Source organism: Doryrhamphus excisus, linkage group LG5 (assembly GCF_037039965.1).
Source record: "Doryrhamphus excisus strain RoL-2023G ecotype Guam linkage group LG5, RoL_Dexc_Guam_v1.1, whole genome shotgun sequence".
Taxonomy (NCBI): Eukaryota; Metazoa; Chordata; class Actinopteri; order Syngnathiformes; family Syngnathidae; genus Doryrhamphus; species Doryrhamphus excisus.
In genome coordinates this window covers 12,707,928-12,724,961 of record NC_136361.1, presented here as the reverse complement: position 1 = coordinate 12,724,961, position 17,034 = coordinate 12,707,928, and the positions used below count along the sequence as shown (strand labels likewise).

Genomic DNA, 17,034 nt, shown 5'->3' with positions numbered 1-17,034 from the left:
TATTGTATTTCATTTTTATATTATCTAGGTAAATGTTACAAGTGTGGCTGCAGCGTCTAAAGGGATAAGGCTGTCTTCTTGCAGATCCATCGTTGTGTTGTAGAGCATCCTACAGCCTTCAATCTGTCAGACATGACAGAAATCGCACAAGCATCTCCAGAGTCGTAACCCTTTGGTTTCCATCTGAGGGCAAAGGATGTTGATGATACACATGAAGAGCTTGCAACCAAAAGGCGCTAAATCCATTTTGACTGATTTTGAGAAAATCAATGATTTTTAACTACGCACATATCAATCTATTTGGTCATCAAGTCTATATTGCAAATGAAAGAGCTATCAATATAGGTCATAAAAATGCATGCTATAAAAATCCTGCACACACCATGTATTTCATATATTTTTTTTTTATTATTTTTTTTTCGGATTCAGCCCCTTTTGGCTGAAATGATGGATTTAGCGCCTTTTGGCTAAAATAAATTTGAAGTCACCTTTAACTTCTTCAATGGCATTGTTGTAAAAGAATGTAAGGTGCTTTAATGTGCTATGCTAATAAAATAATTACAACACAGAAGTCATTCCCAACATACAATACAAAATAATAATTATTAATTAAATTAATAAAAAATTTATTAAAAGCAGTGCTCATATTTGACTGCACCATGAAGGTGACAATGACAAAAATCATCTCATTACAAACTCTTTACATTGTATGTTTTTTAGTACAAGTAAAATAATGTTTCTCATGAAAGTTGGAGGTGTCAAGGTAGAGACATGCCTTTTATGGCGTAAAAAAAATGTCCATGTTACAGAATACTGTAAAAACACAATTTGTGTTCTCCTGAATTGCATAACATACTGTAACTATCATACGTGTACATAATGTACACAAACAAAACAGGATGCGCACTGATACTGGCTTTCTGTATGTGCAGTGCCAATTGTATTCTTCTCTCTGATTGGTCAGATTATCAATAGATGGGAAACGTGGGCCAATCAGAATAAAGAATAAAGAAAGGGATTTAGCTTCTTTTGGTTGAAATCTGAAATGGAAATAGCGCCTTTTGGTTGAAAGCATAAATTTCATATCACTTTTTTTCATATTTTTTAAAATGATTTCAAGATCAAAATATGTGATTTGGATACACATGACAGAGGTCTATTAAACTCATGAAAAACATGCAACTTAGTGAAAATTGGATTTAGCGCCTTTTGGTTACAAGCTCTTCACATGATGACTTAATACTTGGAGAGAGTGTTGTGAGGAGTATTTCGTTTTACCTTATAGTGGCGTCACTGCCGTTGGCCCACTTCCATTTATCGTCCTCCACTCTCAGGCCAACCCAGTAGCCCAAAGTACCCTGACTATTCCAACTATTATTGCTAATGAATTTCTGAATCACAAGAGAGACACAATCAAAACATGAATAAACAAGCTGATCAAAGAACGAAAAGTTGTCTTTACCATGTGGTCTTGGTTTTCTACGACAGCCAGGTCAGAACTGGCATCATAGCAGCTCTGACGGGCACCTTCCCAAGTTTTCCGATTTTCGTTTTCCGCATTGTTGATGAGATAGCAGCTGGACTGAAAGTGTTTCCAACCATGTTCACATGCACGACACAGTCTTTCTGAAACCACCAACGCATGCTTTCATTCATACTGTCATCACCAGTGGACGTTATATGGTGGTGACATACCGCCATTTTCTTTTGGACAGAAGGTGTCGATGGCCCATTGAGCCCGACTGATGTTCAACATGGCCCACTCGGCCCTCATGATATTCAACTCTTGCATCAAAGTGTTCTTCTCTGTCTCCAGCTGCTCTGCCTTCATGTTGAGCTGCTTGATTTCAAGCGACAGATTGTAGACTTCTGATGTATAATTCTGCTTTTCCGCCCGCATGTACGAGACGTTGCTCACTGGGACACAACAGGCAGCTCTTCAGGGACCACAATGCTCAGAAACAATTCAATTCAGTTAGCTAGAATACACAGGAAGAAATAAGTATTTGAACCCCTGCTGGTTTTGTATGTTTACCCCTATTCACAGATAAGAAGAGTCCGTAACAAACTAAATGTGCTGATTGTCAAAGTTCAAACCATGTGTGTTACTAGTACTTTTCCTGCTGACTGTGCTCCCAACTCCTCTGACATTGTTAACCAGCTCCTCCCTTGTCATTGTGGGCTGGGTGAGGGCAATGGACTCTTGCCTTGACTTGTGTCACAAGAGTTCTCGTTCAGAAAAAAAATGTCTCATGGTAACTAAGCCTGGGACAATAATACATTAATTAATTGCACAATAAATAAAAATTGAGTCAATCATTTTGCATACAGGCAGGGAGAGGATTCACACATTAGTTTCAGCACCATAGAACAACGGCATGAACGGATTGATTCTGTCAGTCTTACAGTCTCTTCCTCAGTGGGAGGTTGGAGTGTGTAACATTAAGTGTAACGTCATAATTTTTTTGTCATTGTACTTGTATCGTCTTGTGCCCCCCCCAATGTGCAAGTTTGATAGCTCTTTGCTATTGCCCATGATGGCGGGAACATTTGAATAGAATAGATTGTTAGGTGTCTTTTATCCACATGATGAATTGGGATTAGGCGTACTTCCTAAAGGAACAGGACAAATATGTGTGTTTCATGGACATGTAACCAGCTTGTGGGGGTCAGAATGCTTGCTGGTTGCTAGGGGATCAAATACTTATATCACACAATTACATTCAAATTAATTAAAAACGTCTATGTAATGTTTTTCTCTGTTCTCTGTCTGCTACCATAAAGGTACCATAAAAAAACTATGTTCACACTTGGCAGACTAAGCAAAGTTAAGTGGTCAAATTACTCATAAAAGAACTTAAAAGTTACAGGAAAATATAGCATCCACATCTAAACAAGAACTTACTCATAAAAGAACTTAAAAGTTAAAGGAAAATATAGCATCCACGTCTAAACAAGAATGCAGAAGCTGAACAAGTCAGGCTCGTCACCTGATGTCCTGCGCAGTCCAGATTTAGTACATTGTGTTTTCTTTTCTTGTGTGTATACCAGACATTTCACATTTAATTCATTTACACACTAATGTCGATCATCAAGATATGCTAGGCTGTGAAATATGTAAATGTTAAAGGGGACCTTTTATGCTCATTTTTCAGCCTTTTGTATAGAGTTGTGGCCTCCTATAGAGCTACACACAATAAACCACCACAGAAAGCTTTCTAGTTTTTCCAGAATCTGTAACAGTAGGATTGGCAAAGGAAGATGACTGCTTTGACACTCACAGTAGAAGTAGAAGGCCATGATGGCTAGCATTAGCGTGACGCACAGTAGCACCGTAAAACAAACCAACAGCTGACAGTGATGATGACTCCGGGCTTCCTTGAGATGCGGTACCAGTCCCACAGAGTCGTCTGCAGATTTGAAACTGTCCTCCACGCCCTGGTCGCTGGTGGACTGCTTCCCTTTTGTAAAAGCATGAGATGATGATGTTTGACTTCTCGGAACAAAGGAGAAATTCACGACCATAGAAGCAGAACCCCAGCGTACCTTTTCCGTTGCCATGATGACCGTTTCCAACTTTAACCTCGTCGTACAGCGTTTCGTCTGCCTTCTGGGCTAGAATGACACAACCACATCATAGATTTGTCATTATAGGTCAGGGGACCTCAATTATAATTGTCCAAGGGCCAGAGTTTTACTAGGCCAGGACTACAAGTGCCCAGTGTCGGTTACAAGTCCAATCACCAGTGTCTTTTTTTTAATTAGAAGACTTGACTGCACCATATTTGTTTAAATGGGTGAAGGAAGAACACTTCTCCTCTTAGACCATAGGTGTCCAAAGTGAGGCACCGGGGCCGTTTGCACACCATGGCTGGGGTTTTTCTGGCCGGTGGCACATTTTAAAAATAGTATTTAACAAGAATTTTATTATTTTTTTTAAAAAGCCAAACAAAACAGTGAAAATTTAAAAAATCATTTTATAATTAATTTTAAAGGTCAAAACTGAAAAGAACAAAGTTGTAATCTAATGAGAAAATGTCCAGAACAATATTACGAGGAAATATAATGTCATTTTAGTAGTTATAAAACAAAATAAAGATGTAATTTTGGAAAATTGGGTTGTGCAACAGTTATAACAGTAATATTATGACAATAAAGCCACAATGTTATGACAAGAAATTATACAGAAAGATAGTTGAAACAGTTGGAAAAAAACAGCAGTAACTTTAAGTATTAGTTGAAAATATTAAGAACAAATAAAGTTTAAATTTTACCAGAATAAACTTGTAACATTATGAGGAAAAATAATGTCTTTTTAATGGTTATTTTGTCTTAATATTATGAGAAACAACCTACAATTTTGTTTTTAAATTGGAATGTCATAATAGTCATAATATTTTGTAGAAGAAATGTTCAAAGATTATTTAAGAAGAATGGGGGCTAACAAAGGGAAAAGAGTGAAGTTGATGCTAATAATAAGCTTTTTCACCTATATCACAAAGCTGTGATTATTATTTTTTTAAATATATATAACGTCTTAGCATATCTATGTGTTGCTTTACAAGATATCAAATGGCCCCTGGATTAAATTTTTTAGTATACGGCCCTCTGTGTTCTACTGTCATATATTTATTTATTTAAAAGTGTGTGCTTTTAGAGTGCCCTCTAAAATGGGCATAGATAATTAATTCATTAAACAATAAACAGAGGTTCAACAAGCTAAGGAGATGTCATGTAATAATTCAGCCTTGATTTAAGGTTTCATGACAAACGTGTTGTAATGTCATAGTTTAGTTTATTTCGTGCCTAACAAATGACCCATTAAGGCCCAAATGTTCACTGTGCAGCAATGCAAAGACATAGAATGTCACATACGAGCAGAGATATAACCCTCTTATAATTTAGTTTTCCTGATTTGAATATAAAACACATTTCTCTACAGCAGATCAAATACAGAACCATAAATCTGGTGCTTAAAGCAATATTCTGAATACAAGGGAAAATATTTAGTTCAAATGCTGCCATACATGAAATGTGCATTATTAACCTTAAACCACAGGACAGATAATATGCCTACTAGTGTACATCAAGGACTTCCATAAAGATGTAAAGTGACGCACCTCTGGATGGTGGATGTTTGTCACTCCTAAAGACAACTGAGGCGTAGCTGACATCCGACTCTGCCATCACTGCAGCTTGTGTTGATGTGTGACTGGAGGAGAAAAGAAGACAGTGAAGAAGAAGAAGGAGAGCAGCTGAATAAGGAGAAGTGTCTTCGTCTTGTGGCCAGTCGATTCTGACACCAACTTCTGCTTTTCAGCTTTTATACAGGTGTGAACAGACTGTTTAGCGAACACTCTGGATGACAGCTGCAAATGTTTACCTTACACTTCATCTTTTTGTCAAACGGCCATGTTGGTTTTACATGCTGCACAGCAACAATGAGGCTACAGGTTCTACTGGTATTAAAGAGCTTGCATCATGTAGAAGCTTGGAGTGGAAGAACTTGAACAGGCCCAACATCTGTGAACTCTGACCTCACTAATCGCCATACTCCAAAATCTTGTACAAAATCTGAGTTGAGTGCAAGTGGTTTTTGGCTGTCCCAATACTTTTGTCTACTGTATGTTTACACATAATTTGGCAACATCCTCATTTAGACTTTTTGGGAAGTTTGACTTCCCCAATTTTGTGTTCCAACCATAAAATGCAAATCTGAGCCACTCTCGTGCTGTCTTAAAGGAGTACAGAAATCAAGATTAAGATATGCCTTTATTCGTCCCTCAGTCCCTTTTTATCGTGGCCAATTGGTTACAGACTCAACTGTGATAAATTAATTTCCGCAAAGTTAGATTTCTTACTTGGAATGGAATATTTTCATAGTTTGAACATAGAAAACCTGTTTACTACCTTCTAAACACAGGTTTAACACGGGTAGAGACCTCTAGGCATGAAATAACACCCCTATAGTCACCTTTACACTCAAATTACCAATACACAGAATTAGCCATTTAACACATGTATGAGACTTGTGTTTGTGTGTATTGCTATAAATGTGTTCCGAGTGAAGAACCAACAGAAAGTAACACTGGGGGTTCAGAGATGAGTTTCAGCTTTGTGTGGGTAACTGATTCTTGCAATGAAAGCCTGTTATTTTGGTGATTAAGTCTGGTCCTTGTCTGCCTCACCAAACATTACAGTAACATCACCGACTACACTGACACCTAGTGACCAGTGTAGAGTTATCAAATCCATCTTTTGAATACCTTATATTTGTGTTTTTGTTCATTTAGCCATTTTTATGCTTGTATTGCTTCATTTAGGCAAATAAATATGTGACATATGCTTGAATATGCATCACAATAGGGCATACACAATCACAACACAGCATGATTTATTAATTTATGTTTTGGAAAAATTGTGATAGAGTGAAACAGCAAAACTTACTATGACTTTTCTCCTTTTAAATGGAAAATTGCAACCACTCAACAAAACATGACCAGCAACATTTAGGTTGCCCCGTACAATGACAATTTGTGCCCCATGGAGGCAAGATGGCGACTATTATGGGTGGTTACAGTAAGTAAGGAAGTGCACGAATTGACACCGTTTATTGTGTAATTACCACATGTGTCACTAGAGGGCGCTGCTTGCATGCAATTTAATCGCAACTTGTCTTTTTACTGTCATTGAATGATAAATGGCATATTTTAGTGAAATTAAAGTTGACATCCTACACTTGAATCACATCTTAATGGTATTATTTTTGTATCCAATGTTGTGATGTATGAATATTATATGAACTCATATAAACACACTTCCACTGTCCAAGTACTTGGAGACCAAAGCGGCCCAGCACTTTTCATGATGCTGTTGTTCTTCTCATGGCTCTCGTGCTTAGCAGTGAAAGAGTTAATGTTAGAAATGACCTCACCTCCTCTACTCCATCACTCCCTCCCCCTCCGGTCTCCTCCCCCTCCTCCTTCATTAGCTCCTGCTTGAGTGGACAGCGGCCACACAGGCCAAGCCACCCAGGAGCATCATTGTGTCAGGTCCAGTTGGAGGTTTTGTGATGTCCATCGCTGACATGGAGCTGCTCTCTACACATGGACACTTGCCACGGGGTCAACTGGCCCAGGAGAAGCACCAGATGCTGGACCTGAACCGACGCCTGGAGAGCTACCTGGGCCGGGTCAAATTCCTGGAGGAAGAGAACATGCTGCTCACCCAAGAGATCCAAGCTCTGCAGCGCAGCAGTCACAGCACCTCAGTGAGGAAGAAGAGCATGCAGGAAGAACTCTGTCAGACCAGAGCAGAGCTGGACGCAGCCTGGAGGGACAGAGTCTGCACGGAGATGGAGGTCAACAAGCTGAGTGAGGAGCTGAAGGCTCTGGGCCGGCACTGGCAGAGGGAAGCGCAGGCCCAAGTGGAGGCCAAGACCAAGCTGGAACTGAGTAGGAAGGAGCTGGAGGAGGAGCACCGGGCTCAAATGTGGCTCAGGCAGAAGATCAGCCAGCTGGAGGATGAAATGAGCCTCCTGGTTCAGACCCATCAGCAGGATGTGGCCCGCTTGGAAAGAACACTGAAACATTCCAGAGCGTCAGTACCACCACACTTTGCTCAGAGGGGAAACCCGACTTCTGACCTCCATCAGCTGGAGCAGGAGCTCTGCCAAAGGGCCTCCAGAGCCTGGCAGGAGATGGCAGAAACCTATGAGGCTCAGTTAGTTGACCTGGAGGAGTCCCTGAACCAGAACAGGGCACGCCTGAGCCAAGCGGACAGAGAGAAGAGCGAGAACCAGGCGAAGCTGCGAGCACTGGAGAGGGACATGGTCTCTGCTCGAGATGTGAGGATGCATCTGGAGAGGAGTGCTGACCAGCAAAGGGAGGAACACAGGCAGAACATCCACAAACTTCAGGTGAGGGTTGTCTCTCCTTGTCCATGTCCTTTTTCATCAACTTTCATCTGTAAGAAAAAGGCGGGAATCATGAACTGATTTAGAGTTGAACCAGCAGATGATCACGTCTTCTTGTTATGCTTCCATCCAACTTCCCGAGGACAAGTGTCTTTATAAAGAATTTATGAGTCATTCCCAGATGACCTCTTCCTCTTCAATGTGCATGTTCCCTTTTCTGGCTCAAGAGAAGCCGGTGAAACAATTGCGCTTCCCACTTTTGTTCCGGCCTGGCTGACTCCTGAATGTCTAACAAACAACCAGAATGGATCATCTAAGCTTCTCAAAGCTCATCACACTTCTTGCTGCACTTCTTGTTCCTGCAGGAGCACTGGGAGATCTTGGAGAAGGAGAAGGAAGATCTAGGCCAGCAACTTGATCTTCTGGTCCTGGAGAACCGAGGCCTGCTGCAACAGAAGATGTCTCTCAGCATGGAGGTTGCCACCTACAGGTAGAAACATGCAGGACACTTTGTTATACAAAATATGTAAAATATGTTATACAAAATATGTAAAAGAAACACTGATGGCGAAGTATCCTTGGGCAAGATACCGAACCCCCAGTTGCTCCTGATGCTGCGTCATCAGCAGGTAAATGTGCTAACAGTGGAGGTGGAAAAGCGCAATACAAGAGAAAGACCAGATCATTTACTACATTCCATGGTACCTCAAAGGTTGAATCCTTTGTTCCAGGCCGCTGTGTTCAGTTCCACTGATCGGCACGGCGCTCTAGTGGTTAGCGCGCAGACCTCACAGCTAGGAGACCAGGGTTCAATTCCTCCCTCGGCCATCTCTGTGTGGAGTTTGCATGTTCTCCCCGTGCATGCGTGGGTTTTCTCAAGGTATTCCGGTTTCCTTCCACATTCCAAAAACATGCTAGGTTAATTGGCGACTCCAAATTGTCTATAGGTATGAATGTGAGTATGAATGGTTGTTTGTCTATATGTGCCCTGTGATTGGCTGGCGACCAGTCCAGGGTGTACCCTGCCTCTCGCCCGGAGACAGCTGGGATAGGCTCCAGCACCCCCGCGACCCTCGTGATAAGCAGTAGAAAATGAATGTGTTTTATGAAGTAAATGTTGTATATTGTTTTTATGTACATTTGAATAATTATACGTCAGTAACATTTACTCATGTAGGATCAGTAGATCACATTTTGAGAATACCAACCAAAGTCTCCTCATGAGTTTCCTGGTGGCCTGCCAGGCATGACTACAGTTGGCCGATGACCTGCTCTGCTGTGACTAATGCATTGTGGGTAAACATTTAAATAGCTGTAGTTTATTTTAAACTCGTATTTGGCACTTGAATTATTTATTATTTGAGTGTTAGTTTGCTGTGTGATGATTTCAGCATAACTGCATGTCCGTAAAATGACATTGTGAGTGAATGAATGACCGACTCCAAATTGTCCATAGGTATGAATGTGAGTGTGAATGGTTGTTTGTCTATATGTGCCCTGTGATTGGCTGGCGACCAGTCCAGGGTATAGGGGATAGGCTCCAGCACCCCCCGCAACATGAGGAAAAGCGGTAGAAAATGAAGAATGAATGAAGTTCTACTGATGATCCCAGCATGTTATTCTCATTGGTCTCTTTACAAGTAACTCGCAACTATCAGCTTGATTCAAAGATGGTGACCAAAGTGATATCTCAGCCAAGTTTGGTGCCAGTTGGCCCTCAATAAATAACCAGACTAAGTTTGAGAAGTGAGGACTGCTCTACCAGAGGTTGATTCCTTGTTTCCCCCAATAGAGATGACATGCATCATGAGAAGATGCAACACTGTTCACGTGGTCCTGCCTGTGTGATCTACTGTGATCTAGATGTTTTAGTCCAAAGTGTGTTTGAGTCAGCTGACCCCCCTCCAATGAAAGAATATTCTGGCTGCAGCTGCTGGGACTAAAAGGTCACGTCCTTGAAACAGCAGCCAGTGACGAGTCCATTGTGGAGCGCTGCTTTCTCCTTCACATGACTCCCCACATTACTCAAACCCCCCCTACACTGCCCGCACCCCCTCGCCCCTCTTGGACATATTGACCCACTCTCTTCAGCAATTTATGAGTTGTGGGATGCTAGGATAACAGCAGCAAGGGTGGGAGGGGGAGTAGAAGTAGGAAGTGCACTTCAATGTCAATGAGACTGTGTCATTGGGAATAGATCATTATTAGTAGTACTGTATAAAATATATGAGTGATTAAAAAAGTGGTGGAATGGAGGATGGTCAACATGTGAATAGCGATGGTGGCATTAGTGCTGCATGGTCTGCTAATAATATCAGCTAGCATTGTGCGTGTGTGCGCAGATGGCCCATCAACAGCGGGGCCTTTCCCTTATTACCATAACAACAGTGCCGTGTTTCTTTCCTTCCTCCACTTAAAGACGCTCCGCTTCCTGCTACCAAGGTTTTTCATGGGCGAGCTGAACATCTGCGACTTTTTGTGTGTTTTTTTTTTTGCAGTGCTTTGCTGGATGGCGAGGGCCTTCGAAGAGACATCACTCTGCAGAAACAGCCCAGGAATATTTTATTTAAAGGTATAAAAACATAATAAAGATTTGTTAAAGATTAGAGCTGCCACTTTACCTATTAAAAGAAAATAGTGGAGCACTGATCACTTATGGACAAGAAGACAAAGACAGCCAGCAGGAACAGGAAGTCAGATACTAAGAAAATTATATTCAATTAAAATCAACATAACAGTAATTCAATTCAAGCATATTAATTGTTTATAGGGCACTTAGAACTAAAATGTCCTAATTTTAACCCCAGAAATTTGGAGCAATTGTGTTCTTTTATGATCTTTTGATTTCTAATGACTAATATGCAATAGCGGCAAAATACAGTTTTTTTTAAATTGTCATTGATTTGCTGGGAGAGATCATGTGGTTCTATAGTCTTACAGTAAGACTTAAGTTCAGGTTACCAAATATGGTAGTTGTGCTAAAAATGACGACTTTCAAATAAAATAACAATATAATAATAGTAAATAATAAAAATAATAAAATAATGTTCAGGGCCAATAATGTCAGATCAACATTTTCCATCTATTAGTATAACTAATAGAGCGTCATGTTTAGTAGTTTAGTAGTTTAGTAGTGATATTAGAGAGGATTGGGGGTGGTTGGGGGTGGTCGAAGCCTGATGTAATCCAAGAAGCACCGGAGAACATCCCCGAAGAACAATGAGCCACATGGCCTCACTTTCCAGTCAGAAAGGAAATGGACAATCAATAGCTTCCATTAGTGTGTGCCCTCCATGGAGAAGGTGGCTTTTAGCCCCAGTTCCTGAGCTCCTAGAGAGGATGTCAGCTGTCTGGACCAATGAATGGCCCAGAAGGGACACCCTCTATGGATGAGGTGTACCACTTGGTCAGAAAGCTCATATTTTTATGACAGTCACTGATCAGATCTTCTCCTCCACAGACACATCTTTGAAGGCTTTTCCAGAGAATTATCGCCGTAACACCACTCCCATCTCGTCTCCTCTCCACCGACAGCCAGTCGCATTTAATGCTACCAGGCTCTTGCGGTACAAGCCCGAAACCAACAGAGAACCTCAGAAGGAACCAGGAAAGCCTGACGAGGAGGATAAAACTACAATGGCAAAGCAAGAAATCCCGTATCCCAAAATACTACAGAATGGAGCAGTGGAAGAGTTCAGAGCGCAGGAAGTGGACGAGAAAGTGACCTACGCTGAGCCTCTTTCTCCTTCAGGAGAAGAGGATGAGCTTCCTGATGGAGACGTGTGTGAAGATGTTGTTTCAGTGGAGGAAAAAGCAGCTGTCAGCCTTAATCTCCAGTCTTCATTGCCACCGGTCTCTAATGAAATCATTCAGCAACAAACCAGCAGCCAGGAACAGACATCAGACCTTCTGGGATTGACAGAGGAGACTTTCAGTTCCTCGGTTGAATGTGGTCAAAAAGAGACAACTGGTGTTCCGACTGAGGTGTTGGCGGAGGAAGTGTGTGCGAAATATCAGGAGGAAACGTCAAGTTCAGAAACAGAGGCCTTACTGGAAGCCACTCCAGAATCCAGGACAAGTAGCCCATCTTCCCAGTGTGATGATGCAGAGGAGATAAACATCTCCAAGAAGCACACGGATGAGATGAGGCAGGAAATAAGCTACTCCACCTTGGCAACAAATGAAATAGAAGCAGTGGACATGTTGTATACTGATGGAGAAGAGATGGACACGTGGGACAGTGTGATGGAAAAGAAGATCTATGTTGAGCCAAATGATCCAAAACCAGAGGCAGAATATGCAGAACCGGAGGAGAGCATCTCAGCAAGAAGGTCTGAGCCATGCAGAGAAGAAATGAAGGAGCAAGAAGACCACATTTCCAACCACCATGGAGAGAACTCTCAGTGTTCCAACAACCATGATGATGAGGACGAAGACTCACAAAACGTCTCGGTGTCCTGGAGGACCGAGTTGGAGAGTGACAGCTACGCTCTGGACAACACTCTGGCCGACACGCGTCCTCTAATCCGATACAAGAGTGATGAGACAGACGCCAACACTCAGGCATCACACGTAGAAGAGAGCGAATCCAGTGATGGCGAGCAGGACCAGAAGACTGGAGACCCCGTTGCCTGGAGTGAGAGCAAGGCTAAGAACTTTGGAACTATGGAGGATCTTTGTGAGGAAGTGGAAGAGGAAGCAGTGGAGTGTGAGCAGAAATATGCCGGGCTGGACAACGCCACCTCAGAGGCCAGTGAGGTCATCTTTGATGAAGATGTGAGGAGCACACCTGTGGTCCCCGAAAATGTTCTCTATGACGAGGAGATTGATACGGACAGACTTGTGGAGCTGGAATTGGAAAACCTCTCCACAGATAGATATGCTTCCCACTTTGCTCAACACCTGGACAACTACAACCAGGTGCAGCTACCTGAGGATGATGAGAATGAAATGATGATGATGGAGCAACATGTCGACCAAGTGAACACCTGCGTGGAATCTAATGGGCAAGCAGAAAACAATGTGGACCTCAAGGACTTCACAAAGTTCCTGGAGGAGGAGAAGAACGAGGAGGATGAGGAGGAAGAGGAAGATGACCAGGATGCTTCAGAGGATCCGGGAAGAATGGAGGAAGACTTTCACTTCAATGTTTCCATGGAAACACATGTGGATGAAATACAAGATCCCATCGCCTTTAGTGAGTTCCTCAACAGGACTGACATAGAAGAAGAAGACGTAGAAGAAGAAATAGAAGAAGTAGAAGAAGAAAAAGTAGAAGAAATAGAAGAATTAGAAGAAGTAGTAAAAGAAGTAGAAGACGTAGAAGAAGTAGAAAAAACAGAAGAAGTAGAAGTAGTAGAAGAAGTAGAAGACGTAGAAGAAACAGAAGAAGTAGAAGTAGTAGAAGAAGTAGAAGACGTAGAAGAAGTAGAAGTAGTAGAAGAAGTAGAAGTAGTAGAAGAAGTAGAAGAAACGGAAGAAGTAGAAGTAGTAGAAGTAGTAGAAGAAGTAGAAGAGGGCAGAGAGGAGCCAGAGTCTGTCCTGGAAAAACTGCAAGATCTCATCTCTGCCGACGTACAAGCTACTTCATGTTTGTCTGCAGAGAGCCTCGTAGAAGACACTGCAGACTGTCTGGCAGCTGATTGGACAGTCTTGGAGAACCCCAGGGAGGACTTAGACATCACAGCTCCAAAGGATGAAGAAGCACCATGTGAGGAATCTGTCCAGAGTCGTCCATGTGAGCAAGGAGTCGACAGTGAGGGTGCTGCCATATTTGAAAAGGAACCTGTAGAGATCTCCCCTGACACAACACTCGAGGAGAACGTCATCTTCACCGTGGAAGACTCAGCAGAATTCCTCAAAACAAACGGCAAAGACAAGCACGACTTCTGGGCGTCAACTGTGGAGGACGCCGCCACTTTCCGAGCAGATGACGACACGACTGAGGATGCCAATATCATGACGTTTGATGGCAGGCTGGATTGGGGGAAGGCGGTCAACGGGAGCTCCGCCCATGGACACGCTCCTCAGAAAGAGGGGGGATTGGTCCATTCTGAGGAGTCGGAAGCTGAGGGTGGATTCTGGTCTTCTGGGGATGAGTAGTCTGAAGCAAAAGAATACATCTGCTTTTAAAACACGTTTTAGAGGTCATAGCGCCCCCTTGTGTTCTTGTAAGCCTGACAATTTAGTTTGTTTTTTTAGGGCAAAAATGTTGCTTTTTAAAAAACACGTCTGTGTAAATTCTCAGTCATCAAATCATGGTAATTCAAAAAGGTTGAATTTTCCTATTTGTTCTCTCGAAGACCGAGCAACCCTGAACATTCTTTCTTCCTTCATTTTCTACCGCTTTTCCTCACGAGAGTCGCAGGGGTGCTGGAGCCTATCCCAGCTGTCTTCGGGCGAGAGGCGGGGTACACCCTGGACCGGTCGCCAGCCAATCACAGGGCACATATAGACAAACAACCATTCACACTCACATTCATACCTATGGACAATTTAGAGTCGCCAATTAACCTAGCATGTTTTTGGAATGTGGGAGGAAACCGGAGTACCCGGAGAAAACCCACGCATGCACGGGGAGAACATGCAAACTCCACACAGAGATGGCCGAGGGTGGAATTGAACCCTCATCTCCTAGCTGTGAGGTCTGCACGCTAACCACTCGACCGCCGTGCCGCCCCCTTATTTGTGCCATCATCTATCATCTCGCATCTCTCCCCCAAAGATTGTCTCACTTGCCTGGAACAGTGACCACCGATGAGTTGTTTGGCCAACCAGGCAGGCAAATCCAGGACGATCGTTCACCAACCACGCCTGGCAACAACCACAAACACCCCACTGTGACCCCCAGGGACATACATTTTGGGTGAAACGTCCAGTTGCCCCAATTCAACCTTTTTAAGACGTGTGGACAAATATCTAGTAAAGTTGACGTTAAAGCTCGCCTAAATAAGTCCAAGTTGTGCCTTGGAGCGCACCCTAGTGGTGCAAAGCACCAACATGCCAATATCTTGACATCAGAGATATTACCACCTCTAGCCAACCTTGTACGTTTTTGCTTCCATGCTTATTGTCTTTCAGTGTTCTAGAAGGTCTGATGTTGAAGACTGATGTCTTGGAAGCTGTTATTGATCTCTGGCTAATCAGATTTCAACTCCTGTTGAGGTGATCAATACAGGCTGAGGAGGAGCAGCTGTTTATTGATCCTCCTATTTCATTTGTGTGTGCTGTTTTAATGTAAATCTTTTTTTTGCTTGATTGGACTGTTTATTCTGCAGTACATTTAACACTCCAATAAACTTTACAACTATACTCACGACTTACTTTACATTTTGCCTTATTTTCCATAGTTATAGTACAGAGCATTTATTGGCATTTTATGGCACTTGAGTTGATTAAAATCTCTTCAATAAGCTTCCACTAATTGCTTCACGCCCAGCTGCCGGGCAAAACACGTCAATAGTTACTTAAAAGGAACTCATTATTGCAAGCAATCCATAATTTGGTTTTTAAGGCCATCTGTATTGATGTACTGTAGTTATTTATGTGTCCAATATAGCAAGATAAGTTTTTTATATGTCAAATTGGAGTAAAAAGTATTTAAAAGTTGAAATGAAATAAATTAAAATATTACCAGTGCAAATACTGTTATTTCTCAAAGGATGAAAAAAATGATAATCAGAAAGCAACACAAACATCAAGAAAGTGTCAGTGAGGCCTTGGAGGGGGAAAGGTCCAAAAAAAGTGAACAATGTGTGACCTCACCTCTTTGCCTTCCTGCCCTCTACCCCCCATCCCCCCGCCCCCCATCAACATTCATCAGTCAGTTTGGCAAACAATTGTGACTTGCCTCCTTCTCTTCTTTGCTGCCTAAATTTATCCAGCGAGAGGAAGGAAAGGGATCAGTGTTTATGCTGGAATTTAACACGCCACTGTCCGTCACATACACTCACTGGCCATTTGAGTGGGTGCAAGTAATACAAGTAATATTACAAGGTCATTCTCATATAGTCTCTTCTCAAGTAAGCTCTACTTGATTTTTAAGAATGATTTTTAAAAAACATCTTAAGTCGCTGACGGCTCGGCCCGCACTGTGAGCCAAATGTTCAGTGCAGCTTTTGAGGCAGAGGGAGTGAGGTTTTACCAACGCCATACTGGCTGGCGTCAACGACTTGTTTAAATACTGTGCTGCTAGCAACTCAGTAGCTCATTTATTTGGCAGAAACCAATCACTAATTGTATAGGGGATCTTGAGGTACTTCACAAACCATCAGAAATTGCAGCAGGTCATTCATTCACTCACAATGTCATTTTACGCAGAACGCTGAAATCATCACACAGCATACTAACACTCAAATAATAAATAATTCAAGTGCCAAATATGAGTTTAAAATAAACTACAGCTATACGTATAAATGTTTACTCACAATGCATTAGTCCCAGCAGAGCAGGTCATTGGCCAACTGTAGCCATGCCTGGCAGGCCACCAGGAAACTCATGAGGAGACTTTGGTTGGTATTCTCAAAATGTGATCTACTGATCCTACATACGTAAATGTTACTGAAACGTAATAAAAACAATATACAACATTTACTTCATAAAACACATTCATTCATTCATTTTCTACTGCTTATCACAAGGGTCGCGGGGGTGCTGGAGCCTATCCCAGCTGTCTTCAGGTGAGAGGCGGGGTACACCATGGACTGGTGGCCAGTCACTCACAGGGCACATATAGACAAACAACCATTCACACTCACATTCATACCTATGGACAATTTGGAGTCACCAATTAACCTAGCATGTTTTTGGAATGTGGGAGGAAACCGGAGTACCCGGAGAAAGCCCACGCAGTAGGTTTGACTGGACTTACGTTTTAGTAGAAACTCAGGGGCTCAGTTTTAAAATATGCACCACTGCACTTTCATGTCCAAAGACAGGATGTCTCAAGTGTTCACTTAAAAAAAACAAAAACCCTGTTAAACCTGTTTCTATGTAGACGGTGATGTCTAACATAGAGACCTTGCAGTGAGTCTCCAACTGTTTCATCATGAGTTGTTTTAAAATAGATGAGGTTGCACGGCGGAGTGCAATGTGTTGCTGACAGCTGCAGATGACTTTGC

At 42.3% G+C, this 17,034-nt stretch overlaps 2 protein-coding genes across 3 annotated transcripts; one reads left to right on the top strand and one right to left on the bottom strand.

Annotated features, from left to right (window-relative positions):
- Positions 1–32: 32 nt before the first annotated feature.
- Positions 33–5,212, bottom strand: LOC131105206 (uncharacterized). 2 transcript variants are annotated; one of them, XM_078790723.1, is made up of 7 exons: positions 5,121–5,212; positions 3,547–3,610; positions 3,282–3,461; positions 1,696–1,917; positions 1,463–1,626; positions 1,279–1,391; positions 33–183 (listed from the first exon to the last, which is right to left on the bottom strand). In XM_078790723.1, the coding sequence occupies exons 1-7, from the start codon at positions 5,172–5,174 to the stop codon at positions 57–59; spliced, it is 924 nt and encodes a 307-aa protein (XP_078646849.1). In that variant the 5' UTR covers positions 5,175–5,212; the 3' UTR covers positions 33–56. The 2 variants fall into 2 exon arrangements, with proteins under 2 accessions (XP_078646849.1, XP_078646848.1); XM_078790722.1 differs by having other exon boundaries at positions 3,547–3,615; positions 5,121–5,206.
- Positions 5,213–7,011: 1,799 nt separating this feature from the next.
- On the top strand, positions 7,012–15,215 carry nes (nestin). Its single transcript, XM_058054008.2, has 4 exons — positions 7,012–7,918; positions 8,281–8,405; positions 10,414–10,487; positions 11,376–15,215. The coding sequence occupies exons 1-4, from the start codon at positions 7,073–7,075 to the stop codon at positions 14,015–14,017; spliced, it is 3,687 nt and encodes a 1,228-aa protein (XP_057909991.2). The 5' UTR covers positions 7,012–7,072; the 3' UTR covers positions 14,018–15,215.
- The last annotated feature ends 1,819 nt before the right edge of the window (positions 15,216–17,034 follow it).

Bases quoted from the DNA above. Each gene is read 5' to 3' on its own strand.
- LOC131105206 (XM_078790722.1), bottom strand. From the start codon at position 5,187: ATGGCAGAGTCGGATGTCAGCTACGCCTCAGTTGTCTTTAGGAGTGAC. The intron at 3,462-3,546 runs GTACGCTGGGGT...CTTTTACAAAAG, and splicing joins TCATCATGGCAACGGAAAAG to GGAAGCAGTCCACCAGCGAC. The intron at 1,918-3,281 runs GTGAGTGTCAAA...GTTGTGTCCCAG, and splicing joins CATGGCCTTCTACTTCTACT to TGAGCAACGTCTCGTACATG.
- nes (XM_058054008.2), top strand. From the start codon at position 7,073: ATGTCCATCGCTGACATGGAGCTGCTCTCTACACATGGACACTTGCCA. The intron at 7,919-8,280 runs GTGAGGGTTGTC...TTGTTCCTGCAG, and splicing joins AGAACATCCACAAACTTCAG to GAGCACTGGGAGATCTTGGA. The intron at 8,406-10,413 runs GTAGAAACATGC...TTTTTTTTGCAG, and splicing joins ATGGAGGTTGCCACCTACAG to TGCTTTGCTGGATGGCGAGG.